The 11,959-nt window shown below is 48.7% G+C and overlaps 1 protein-coding gene across 1 annotated transcript in view; it reads right to left on the minus strand.

The window, feature by feature from the left end:
* Positions 1–11,667, minus strand: part of LOC138208204 (B-cell lymphoma/leukemia 11A-like) — a 32,649-nt gene extending 20,982 nt beyond the window's left edge. Inside the window, exons 1-2 of the mRNA XM_069165935.1 lie at positions 11,505–11,667; positions 8,403–8,795 (exon numbers count right to left, since the gene is read on the minus strand). Of these exons, the coding sequence (XP_069022036.1) occupies positions 8,403–8,795; positions 11,505–11,559 (448 nt within the window). The 5' untranslated portion in view covers positions 11,560–11,667. The remainder of the gene's footprint in view (positions 1–8,402; positions 8,796–11,504) is intronic.
* Positions 11,668–11,959: the final 292 nt, after the last annotated feature.

The raw sequence follows: 11,959 nt of genomic DNA on the forward strand, positions 1-11,959 counted from the left end.
CTCCACTCCCTTTCTCCCTCCTTTCCCCTGAAAGCTATATCATTCCCTTTTCTCCTCCCCCCAATCCCTCCTCCTGCCCCCCTCCTCCCCCTGCCCCAACACTCTGTGCTGCTCCTATTCAAGATAAACAGAGTGCTTCAAGTTCAGGGGACACCCTGGGACCCTTTAACAAAGCCATCTATCATGCTGTCTGCCGGAGACTCCTTTGGCCATAGAGGGCCGTGATGCTGCTGCTGCTCTCTATCAGTGTGTGTGTGTGTGTGTGTGTGTGTGTGTGTGTGTGTGTGTGTGTGTGTGTGTGTGTGTGTGTGTGTGTCCACAGGCTGGACACAGACCAGCCAGCCTGCTAACTCCATCTAGCTTCTTGCACTAGCTGATCCCGAGCTGGACAATTCCCCCATTGTGTCTCTGGCCCCTCGTGGCCCCTGGCAAGACCACAGCAAAGACCCCCCCCCCCCACACACACACACACACACACACACACAAATATACACATCGGCCCCCTTAAATGAGACAACCCCCCCCCTCCTCCCCCGCCTGACATGAAGGCACCCACAGAGTACAGAAACAGCACGCACATGTAAGCCACTCTCCCTCCACACCTTGGAGACGGACTCCGCTGACCCCCTCGCCGACTCCCCTCAAGTCAAACTGCAGGACGATTAACCAAACTGTCAACAGCTTAATAGTGTGGGAATAAGAGCCGGACAGTCGGCCTCGGAGCTGAGTGTAAACACTACGGAGATTATGAATGGCACACAAGACGGGAAGAGAGAATCCCTGTTCACACAAGGATGCTGCAACATTTATGGGTGCAGTTAATCTTTTTCTTTTTTGTGTGCACAAGTCTGTTAAACCCAAATATTCTGTGGCAGGATGTCGGATTTCTCGGGGTTTTTTTTTTTTTTTTTACGGGCGGCAGCAATGTTGAGACAGCAGAAAGCAGGAAGATAAGGATGTCACACGAGAAGATGAGGTGAATTGAATTTAAGGGTTGTTGTTGTTTGTTTCCACTGGACCTGTGCTGGACCGGAGCAGGACACTTTCTGGTGACGTTTCTACAAAACGCTGATAAGGATTATTTTCAGGAATACTTACAAGTGAAGGTGCACGCAGCGAGCAGGTCTGGCTAAATATTGCAACAAGACAATTTTTCCCGTCTTGTCTTTCCTCCTCTTCCTCTTCCTGCTTGTCCTCATGTGTCTCTCCCTGACAAACAGCAGCCCCCAAAAGCCCGGCAGCTGCTGTCCTCTCCAGCTCGCTCCGGGGAGACGGGGGACGGCCGGCAGGTTTTAGAGCGCTAAATTATCCATTAGATGTTATCAAGTTGTAGCAGGACGATGCCATTCTGCTGGGAAACATCAATCTTTCATAAGTCCCAGACACAGGCGTGCATTGGGATGCACTACCAGAATCCCCCCCCCCCCCCCCACCACCACCACCACCACCACCCTGCTCAACTCACAGCGCTGCACGCGAACTCGAATGTGTACACACACACGTCCTCAACAAATACACATGCTGACATGAATGCAGCCAGGTACACGCTCCAGCACTCAGGCTCTGCAGAAACAAGCCGGACAGCTTGTTTAGGGAACATCCAGTTCTACCCCCCCCCCCCCCCCCCCCCCCCAACACACACACACACACACATACACACCCCTCCCACCCTTCTAGCTCACCCCACTTTCCTCAAAATTTCTTCAAATTTGACATGCGCTTCCCCTCACACACTCTCCCTTTTATTGCCCCCCCTCCTTCCCTCCCCCCTCCCCCCCTCCCTCCCTCCCTAGGCTTCTTGCCGTGGCCTGGCAGGCAGGCAGGGCAGACATGTTCAGAATGCGCTCCGGTAATGGGCTAATCAAAAATGCAAAACAATTGGCAATTACCGCGCGGGGCCCTAATGGTCATTAGAATTTACAACAAGGTAATGAACTGAGAGTCAGCTCAGTTCATGCATATTCATAAAGCAATCAGGCCTTTGAAGATTAAAGAAGCGCTTCAAATTTAAATGAGGGCGCCAGCATGTTATCAGTGAGATTCAGCCTGCAAAAGTAAAGGGTGCCTGGGACAGGAGTGTGCGTTTATGAGTGTGTGTGCATGTGTGTGTCTGTGCAACGAGGGCTGGGGGTCAGTTGGGTGTGAGTGTGTGTGTGATGGAGTGGAGGTGTAAGTATATGTGTGCATCTGTGCATAAATGATCACTGTGTGTGTGTGTGTGTGTGTGTGTGTGTGTGTGTGTGTGTGTCAGTCTGATTGGTGAGCCAGCTTGTGCCTGCATGCTTTTGTGCAAACTACATCACATCAATACCATCTTACAGCCTAAAGTGATTCTAATGACTAAATTAAGACTCTCTCAAAAATGAACGAAGCCGCTATCTTCTGATTAGCGTTTTAAAAGATGTCGGATTTTAAGATCAAATGTGCAGCTAACTCGAGCTATTAGGAGCCAATGAGCTTTTTGAGCATACAACCCCCCCCCCGAGGAATAAGGCAACCTATTAGTATACATTTATGAAACGCTGCAGCAGCAGACCTGCTTTGCATGTTGTACAGTACATGGGTCTGAGACACACACACACACACACACACACACACACAACACAACACACACACACACACACAACACAACACACACACACAACACAATACAACACACACACACACACACACACACACACACACACACACACACACAGAGGGGGCTGTGAGTTTTCACAAGTGTAGTGTCAGACACAGGGGCTCTCTCTGTTCTGTATCTCTCTGGTTGAGATAAGGCTGGCGAGACGCAGCTGTGGACGACCACCCACACACACACACACACACACACACACACACACACACACACACACACACACACACAAATCTGGCAGGCTGAGTCGGTGTCTGGGACCTGCAGAGGGCCAGACAGTGCAGGAAGAAACCCAACAGAGACTGATAGTGACCGGTATCAGAGGGCTCAGACTAACGTGATGCCCTTGTTGCCGAGGCTCTCCCATGGCCTCAACATTATCACCCAGACAAAGCAGCCGTCCTGCAGCAGCACCGCCACAAACTCAGTCACAATAAGGAGCGGCGGAGGTTTAGATGACCCTCCGAGCGCTGATACAGGTTGTGATAGTGCTACAGACTCTTAAGAGATGCTGAATAATACAAAAGAAAAAATCTGGATCTGGATCCTAAATGAAGACTTAAAGGATTTTATTTTTTTCTAAGAAAACATCAAAGAGAAAATTACCTCGTCAAAGTCTGTTCCCATTCTCACCCAAAACTAACCCGCTTCCTAAAATACCTCATCTGTCCTTTTCGCTCTGATCCGCCACTTCCTGAGCTACAGCTGTATCAAAGACACTTCTTCTTCTCTGTTTCTGTTCTGTCTAAAAATAAAGTCATTAACCTGCAGGTGGTGAAGCCGGCGGCTGGCATGACAGGCCCTGACGCTGTCAGATGACCCTTGACCCCGTGATGTGACTGCCTGCCACGCTATTGACAGGACAGCAGCGGGACACGCTTATTTCTGAGAATACTTTTTCATCCGGCGTGAAGTGGCGGTGGAACAAACAAGGTTGTTTCTGTTGTAGAGCTGCGTCTGATAGAAGGTAAAGGGGATGGAGGGAGGCAGTGTGTGTGTGTGTGTGTGTGTGTGTGTGTGTGTGTGTGTGTGTGTGTGTGTGTGTGTGTGTGTGTGTGTGTGTGTGTGTGTGTGTGTGTGTGTGGTCAGCTCTGCGGCCAAATCTGTGAGTGAGAATGAGCTCTAGAGTGGATGTTGGAAGCCTTTAAGAGGTGCAGACACACTAATGTAGCCAAAACTTTCAGTTTCCAGTCCCCCGGGATAAAACTACTGGAGCGATGGAGAGGAAACATGAGAGAGGAAGAGGAGGAGATAGAGAGACAGATGGGGGGTGGGGGGTGGGGGGGGGTGGGGGGGCTGAAATAAGGATCATATGTTTCTGACAGATCTCATCAACTCCTAACACATCATGGGGCCTCCAATACAACAGACACAACACAGGTTCCCAGGCGGGGGTTTACACTGAGTGTGTGTGTGCGTAGGTAAAGGAAGAGGGCGCATTGTTGTGTTGAGAAAACAGGTGTGTGTCTGTGTACATTTGTGGGTGGGTGCGTTTGTGTAAGCCTCTTTTTTTGTGTGTGTCTGTGTGAATACTTCAACTAGCCTCCACCTGAATGGCCCGAGGCGGTGGTGTTGGGGTTGTTAGAAGACAAACAGACACACAGGAAGCACCGAGTCAGGAGCCCCTGAGGACAGCACACACACACACACACACACACACACACACACACACACACACACACACACACAATCGATGCATACCTACCCCTTAAGTACACACACACACACACACACACACACACACACACACACACACTCGATGCATACCTATCCCTTAAGTACACACACACACACACACACACACACACACACACACACACACACACACACACACACACACACACACACTGTGGCTGTCAGTCACACACATAGCCGTCACCTCGCCGAACACTTTTCTACATGCACCTCCTCTTACACACACACACACACACACATTTAGGCCCAGCCTGTCCCTCAGGCCCACCGCTGTGTGCCAAGTCTGGCCTGGCATGGTCCACAGAGGGGTGTCCTCAGGCGAGGCTTGCCAAGTCAAAGACTCTTTCATGTTCAGCCTGCACGCCCAGGGTAGTAAAGCTTTAACAAACAGCAAGACACACACAGTCTTACTCTCTTTCACACACACACACACACACACACACACACACACACACACACACACACACACACACACACACAGAAAGCTATAAAGAGTTTAAGTGGTCAAAACCACACATAAATGCACACATATGCACATACATTAGTTTAACACCGCATGCACGGTGGAAATGCAAACATTCACTCCACTTCAGCACTTGAATGCAGCTCGAACACTTAATCCAACAACAAAGGCTGACAAATCTCCACTGACAACATTTGTGGGTGTTTAGAAGCCCGGCTGCAGGAAACACAAAATGTCCTCTATGAAAAATTCATCCTTAAAACCATTTCTGTTCACCTTCATTAAAACTTAGTGGAGCCCGATGCCAAAAATAGGAGCGATTTCTATCAAAGCCCAGAGCGACTGTAGGATCGAATTAGAGTCAGTTTTTACAGACAATGGAGCGCTTATGTTAAAATATTAGCTGGCGTCCGATAATTACAGCCGCATGCATCTGTGCCTTTTCAGTATCAATTAAAGTGATCACCGAAACAAAGGCACCGCGTGTAAAGTTGCAGTGACCCACATGCCTGCACACGCACACACAGACACACACTAAGGACACAGAAAGATATCAGGACCAAGGAGCCTCACACACATGACACGCACTGCTCAGCCCCCCATACAGATACCCAGTGTGTATGTACACTGGGGAGTTGGACAGGGGGAGAGGGGAAGTGTGTGTGTGTGTGTGTGTGGTGGGGGGTGGAGGAGAAAGGTGGCACGGTGCCAGTACGAAGTCTGCTAAATACCTTTGTCTCCACGACATACAGGGAGGAACAGGACAGGCAAGCTGCTGCAGGAAGACACACAACAGTCCAAGAGATGAGGTACCAGAAATACTGTTTGAATGTTTTTCCTCATCATAGAGAAATAAAATAGGGGTTGGGAGGGAGGGGGGGGTGGGGTGGAGGGGTGTTGGAAGGTGGCTGCTATAATTGACTCAGTATCGATTTAGAGTCCAGGTTACAACGCGGGCGGTGCGCTGGAAAGAGGCAGAAGTGTGAGATGGTGGTCGATTTGCACAGCTACAATGGCCTCATTAACACACGTGGCTACGCTGGTGAGGAGGAGGAGGAGGAGGCGCTGGTGAGGAGGAGGAGGAGGCGCTGGTGAGGAGGAGGAGGCGCTGACGCCGGCGACGAACACACAGGGAAGAATAACGGAGCAAAACGAGCGCCAAGATGTCGTAGAATCCAGCAGAGACAAGATGATTGGTAAAAAAAAATACTAATTATGGTATTTAAAGAAGTCTGTGTACAGTAGTGCAGTTTTGTTTCCTTAAATTGCAGCTATGAAGAGCATCTTGTTCTAATCAGTCAGACCATCATTTAACAACAATCACATTTTAGTCCATGAAATAATGAATTTGAATGCAGATAAACTCTATGAGTGAAATAAATGCTGTTTTTACGGCACACCGCAATCACTGAGTTTTGTTTTGAGAAAATCATCATCTGCTCTTTTTTTTTTTTTTTTCTGGGCCATCCATAATCTGCAGACAAGCTCCGATGTCCCCGTGCATATCTTAAATTGTTTATCATGCAAATGACGGCGCACAGGCTGCTCTGCCCTCCTTACGGCCCACAGCTCTCCAGACTGCGGACCCCAACCCCAGCTGCAGCCATAAGACTCCCAGACGGCCTCAGCTGTCCCACAGACAGACAGATACCGAGCAGCTTCATCTCCAGCTCCTGGGTCTATTACAGACTGCCCCCCCTCCCCCAAGTTCAACCACCCTGGGTGTCGGCTCCCTTTAGGTCCGGCAGCTCCTTTCCTTAACCCCTGTCCGAGCGCTCGCCTTTATAAACTGCTGCCCGCACGGAAATCCATCTGTGTCGAATGATATTTCAGGAGGAGGAGGAGGGAGAGGGGGGGGGGGGTGCATTTTGGTTTTGAGGGTTTGCAGTGCAGCGGTATACGGTACATCTTTAAGGGTGGAAGGTATAGGACACTCCCCGAGAGTGGACTGGACACGACGTGTAGGAACAGCAAGTATTGAGACGCCTCGGCTCGGTGTCGGCTCTGACTGAGCAGGGTGAGGGAACATGGCAGCTACCATATGGAGCACGGGGTGGCGCGCTGGCACTGCCAGGACGGGTCCATCAATCTTGAGACGAAGAAAACAGAGGTGTGTGGGTGGGTGGGCGGGGGGGGGGGCTGTCTTACATGAATACGTGACTGATGTGTGGTCGCTCCTGCATCTTCTGTTTGACCTAAAAAAAACCTGTTGTGAGTTAATCTCCTCCTTATCTGCGACGTTGACCTGAGATGTTATATTAGGGCTGTAAAGAAATCGGACAAAGTGTCCACAACAGGATGCAATCTTCTTCTGACGGCAACCGCATTTATCTATTCATCATTAACCCAAGTAAATCCTGACTGTTACACAATGTCCAGATACACAGGGCCTATAAATAAAGCTCCGCGCGCGTCGCTGGTGACCTTCTGATATCATGTGAACTCCACGATGATCTAAATGAGCAAAGAAAAGCATGTTCGAACAGCTGACAAGGCCAAGGGGCATGTCAGCTGTGTGTGTGTGTGTGTGTGTGTGTGTGTATGTGTGTGTGTGTGTGTGTGTCCGTATCCACGTGTGCACAGATGTTGAACTAACTGCACTAATGAACAGTGGTCATTCTGTTTGCGAGAGGGCTAACTAACACAACAAATAACAGCCGCCATCTGCAGAGCCGGAGCGCCGGACGTTATCGACGGCCGCTCTACACGCGTTTTAGTTCAAATTAAATCACAACCGCACCAGACGACAATCAGCACAATCTGGGCACGCCATCCGATCTGTTATAGGAAAATGAATAAACGCTCCAAATGGGCTGGTCCAAATCAAACCCCTCTCTATAAAACCCGCCGTGAGGGACACATGCTTGTTTGCACAGCGACTCATGTTTTCACTACGGCCTCATTTAGCCCCCGTGGACGACCAGCAAACCAACCAGCCGCCTTAAGAAGTCCTTAATTACTCAAATCAAGAAAAACACTGACAATTAGTGGCCGTACGGTTCCTCAAATAAACACTTCTTCCTTGACAGATCAGCATAATTACATTCTTTTCTATCTCTTTTTAATTTTAGCATCAGAGGGAGCCTCTGCAGGCGCATATTTGAGGGTACAAGAGATATGGCAGTGTAATAAGCCAGGGAGGGATCGGGATACATCTCTCACCACCACATGAGAGAGGATCTGGAGTCCACAGCATCGGAGCACATCTGTGATGCAGCAACAAACCAAACGAAGTCCGTCTCTTCTGTCTCTGGGTCTTTTTCACTGTCTGCAAACGTTTCCCTTTTTCTCACAATCCCTTTCAGGATGGCTGGTCTTCATATGGGTGCATGACTCAGCTCAGGGAAATTCACAGCTCCTAAATGTAGCAGCAGATATTTCACACTCTGGTTATGCAGATTGGATACATCCTCACAACCAGCAGCAAAACCAAGGAAATCTCAGAGAACATTTGTTCTCCTCTGAAATAAACTCTCTGTGAACCTCAGAAAGCGTGACCCACTCCAAACACCTTTAGACGTTCAGAGACTCACTTCACACTTCTCTTTCTTTTCCCCCTGCTCATCTGTTTACTTGTGCATGGCAGCCATTTTAAGCTCCCCGTGTGTTTACCTGTGATATTCTCCTGCTTGGGGATTATTCCTTGCAAGGGTGCAGATAAACAATCCTCATCCTGCGGCGACACCTGAACAGCCACCTCCACAGGTTGATGCACCCTCCGAGGGTGCTGATGGTGGGTCCGCGAGTGCGAGGAGGACGTGGAGAGGGGCGAGGCGAGCGGGGAGGACGGCGGCCTGTCCAGAGGCTTGTCCGTGCAGAGGCTGCCGTGGCACTGCCTCCGCTTGTGTTCGATGAACAGCAGGATGTCGGCCAGGGGGAAGCGGGAGTGGCACTGGCCGCAGGTCAGCAGGTCCTGGTCCCCTTTTAGGGGCTCGCCCTGAGCCACTCCCAGCCTGGGGGAGTCCTGAGAGACGTCTTCCGGTAAAACACCTGAGAGCGGCTCAGCTGGAGGAGCAGACGAGAGAGAGGATGGTGACATACAGTGCAGCGAGAGGCTGTAAACAAATGTGTCCCATTATGGAGTCTCACACTGCTACGGTAAATGCTTGCAGACATCTAAAAGAACAGGGTCAGCTTGTGTAATGTGTTTAAAATATTTTGAGGAAGGAAGCAAGGAAGAGAAAGAAAGACGGCTTCGATAAGGACTGACATGTTCAGCTTGCAGGCAGCAGTCAAACGATTAAGTTGCTTGACCCTCTTTATTGTGCTGCCAATCTCGCTTTTTTAATGAACCTAACACCTCTGAGAATCAAAAAATAGATTCTAATTTGAGTTCAAGATGATTGGACCCCATTTCGTTAAAAGTGCTGGGATCTCGTGAACCAAGGTTAGACATTGAGGGGTTGGATGTGGAGTAGGTCCCTGAAGTACCGGCAGAGAGAAGAGAAGAGAAGAGAAGAGAAGAGAAGAGAAGAGAAGAGAAGAGGAGAGGAGAAGAGATGAAAAGAGAAGAGAGGAAAAGAGAAAAGAGAGAGGAGAGAGAGCATTTTACAAGAAGTAATCTAACCACATGGTAAACGACATTGGGCGCCCCGACTGGGATGTCGAGATAAGATGTGATGAATTCTCGCCGCCGTTTCAACCTTTAATTCTATATCGGGTCAGATGAGAAGGTGGTGAGGGACTATGCCAGATAGGCCCTGTTACTTGTATGTTCGACTGCATTAAAGATGAGAGAATTCGCCCCTATTTTTACTGCTGCTTATCTTAACCAGCTTATGCCACGGACACAGACGAGGTGTGTGAGGTTGGGTTAGGTGGAAAGATTTTCTTCAAACCAAATAATCTCGTTTTGATGCCAAGCAAGAGTGATGTGAATAACTTTGAAAACTAAAATATAATCCCTTTTTCAGACATCTCCACCGTGCCAGAATTTAAAGTAGTTCAGGCTCGGTGTTTCCCACTGAGCTGCAGCAGCAGGTCTGTTTCTCCATCAGGTAAATCATTAAGGCCTCTTCCTTTGCCATTTTACACCATTACGACTCCCTGTAACAACAGTGGATCAATAATCTCTCTCCACTTTCTCTTTCGAAATAGCTAACAGTACATTTTTTGGTCCATTTTCAAATTAATTTAAAAAATCATTCGATCTATGAGTCCCTCTCTCTGCCCGTATAAATATGTAATAGAGTCCATTTGCAACATGACAGCTCACAATTAAGCTCCAAAACAAAATTATGCAAAGTGTTATTATGCAGTCTCAAGTATTTTGTCATTCAAATTAAATATATGAGTGAAAACCATGCGAAAGTAAACAATACTGATGAGGGTCACCGAAAAAAATAAGCACCTGCACCAGTAAAATATCTCTGTTTTTATGAATCATGGAAACAGACCTAGAATTTCTTGTCTTTAAACACACTTTATGTCTGAATCCTCTTTGAGTATGTTAAATATTTTGCTTTGGTTTATGTTGTTCTGCCCTTTAGAAACATGCCTGAGCTTTGCAGGAAACATCAAATGTACAATCACCTTTTTTCTACAAAACGCTCCTCTGCATTGGGCTGGTCAAGCAGCTCAGGCATAAAGTGGATCAAGTTCAAGTTCATAAATGGCCTATAGGACTCCAATCATATTGCGCCCCCCACTGGCAACCCCCTCCGTCAATTATCCGGCAAATGAAGGAATACATGTTGAGAGAGCGTAATTGGTTTCGACCGAAATTGGAGCAGCATGCAGCGACACGTTTACTTCACGAATAATTCAGGACAAAAGAAATACGTGGGCTCTTAATCTCCGCTTTAAAACTTACATTTAAACAACCTGTGAATGTGGAGACGTCTCCACGTTCACCGACGCACGAGGAGTGTATTGATAAAGCAGTTCCTGCTGTCATCGGACAAACGGTGGGACATAACTCTCCTGCAAACATCCAATGTGTCTCAGAGTGCTAAAAACCGAAATCAATGCTCTGCCCTTCTTTTTTTTCTGGTTTTTTTTTGGTATCACACGCGCGTAAAAACACTTTCCTGCTTTTGCTCTTCGTGGTCGTAAAAGCAGCCCTCGTGCACGGAGATTCCTGCGTGTTTAATACAACACACATCTCTGAATGTCTCGAGATAACCTCCCACATTTAGAATGCACAGAGTTTAAACAGCAGCCGCGAGGAATCGGTTGCAAAGAAAGTGCATTCCTTGTCGGTAACGCACACGAGGTCTCTGCGCTGTGGACAAGTGTGGAAACAGCACTTCTCCGCGTCCTGAGACACAAACACATCCTCAATAAAAGGAGAAGAAGCTGTGGGTCGTAGTGCTGGAATGGCTTCACGAGCTGCACATGGAAACTTCTCGGAGTGCCAGCAGCTGAGAGCCTCCCTATAGGCAAAGGTCTCTGGCCATAAAGCTCATGCATGCCCTTTAATGGCGAAAGAAACCTTGAAGGCTGCGTTATACAACCGTTCACAAACCCAAGTTGAAGCTCCCTGTCACGTTGTTTCGAAAGTTTCACCGGGAGAGCCCCTGGTGATTTTTAAAGAGAACCTGTAGTCCCGGATCTGGTTGTAATTTCACTGAGGACGGCGGCGGGTCCGTACGTGGCCGTATCCTACCCATTCAAATTCCCCGAGGAAGTTGCCCTGAACCAAACAACCGGAGGAGGGTCGCTGAGAGGGGAAAGCAGCAACATTAAGTCAAAATGCGATTCATCTCCACTTACGCGAAAACTCCCGTTTGCTCAAGTGCTGGGGTTTGCCTTGCTTGCGGCGAGACATGTCGGTTTAGTGGCGGCGTCTCAGCTGAGTTCACATCGGGAAATCCGTTCCTACAAGGTAAACTCCAAAGGAAACGTCTTCATTGATGCTCTGACATCCAAATAGGAAAGAAGGAAAAAAAAAAAAAAAAAAAAAAAAAAAAGACACACAGGAGCTGCGGATCACACAGAGGGTGAGGCGGAGCGCGCTGCGGGCTGTGCGGAGCTCTTCATGACTTTTTCGCAAAGAGAGACTGATGGGGGTCCGGTGGAGCCCCCCGGAGCTGCAAGTTCAAGTGCGGACGTGACGTTCCTGCGAACTTGAACGTCAGGCGGACCGACTGAGATAGAAAACATGGGCAGGGCGAAGGCGGCCAGTGGGAGGGGGACCAGCCGCAATAAAAACCAATGGACACTCATTA

Source organism: Embiotoca jacksoni, unplaced genomic scaffold, assembly GCF_022577435.1.
Source record: "Embiotoca jacksoni isolate LCO1_2020_lvr unplaced genomic scaffold, fEmbJac1.0.p SCAF_36, whole genome shotgun sequence".
NCBI classification, from domain to species: domain Eukaryota; kingdom Metazoa; phylum Chordata; class Actinopteri; family Embiotocidae; genus Embiotoca; species Embiotoca jacksoni.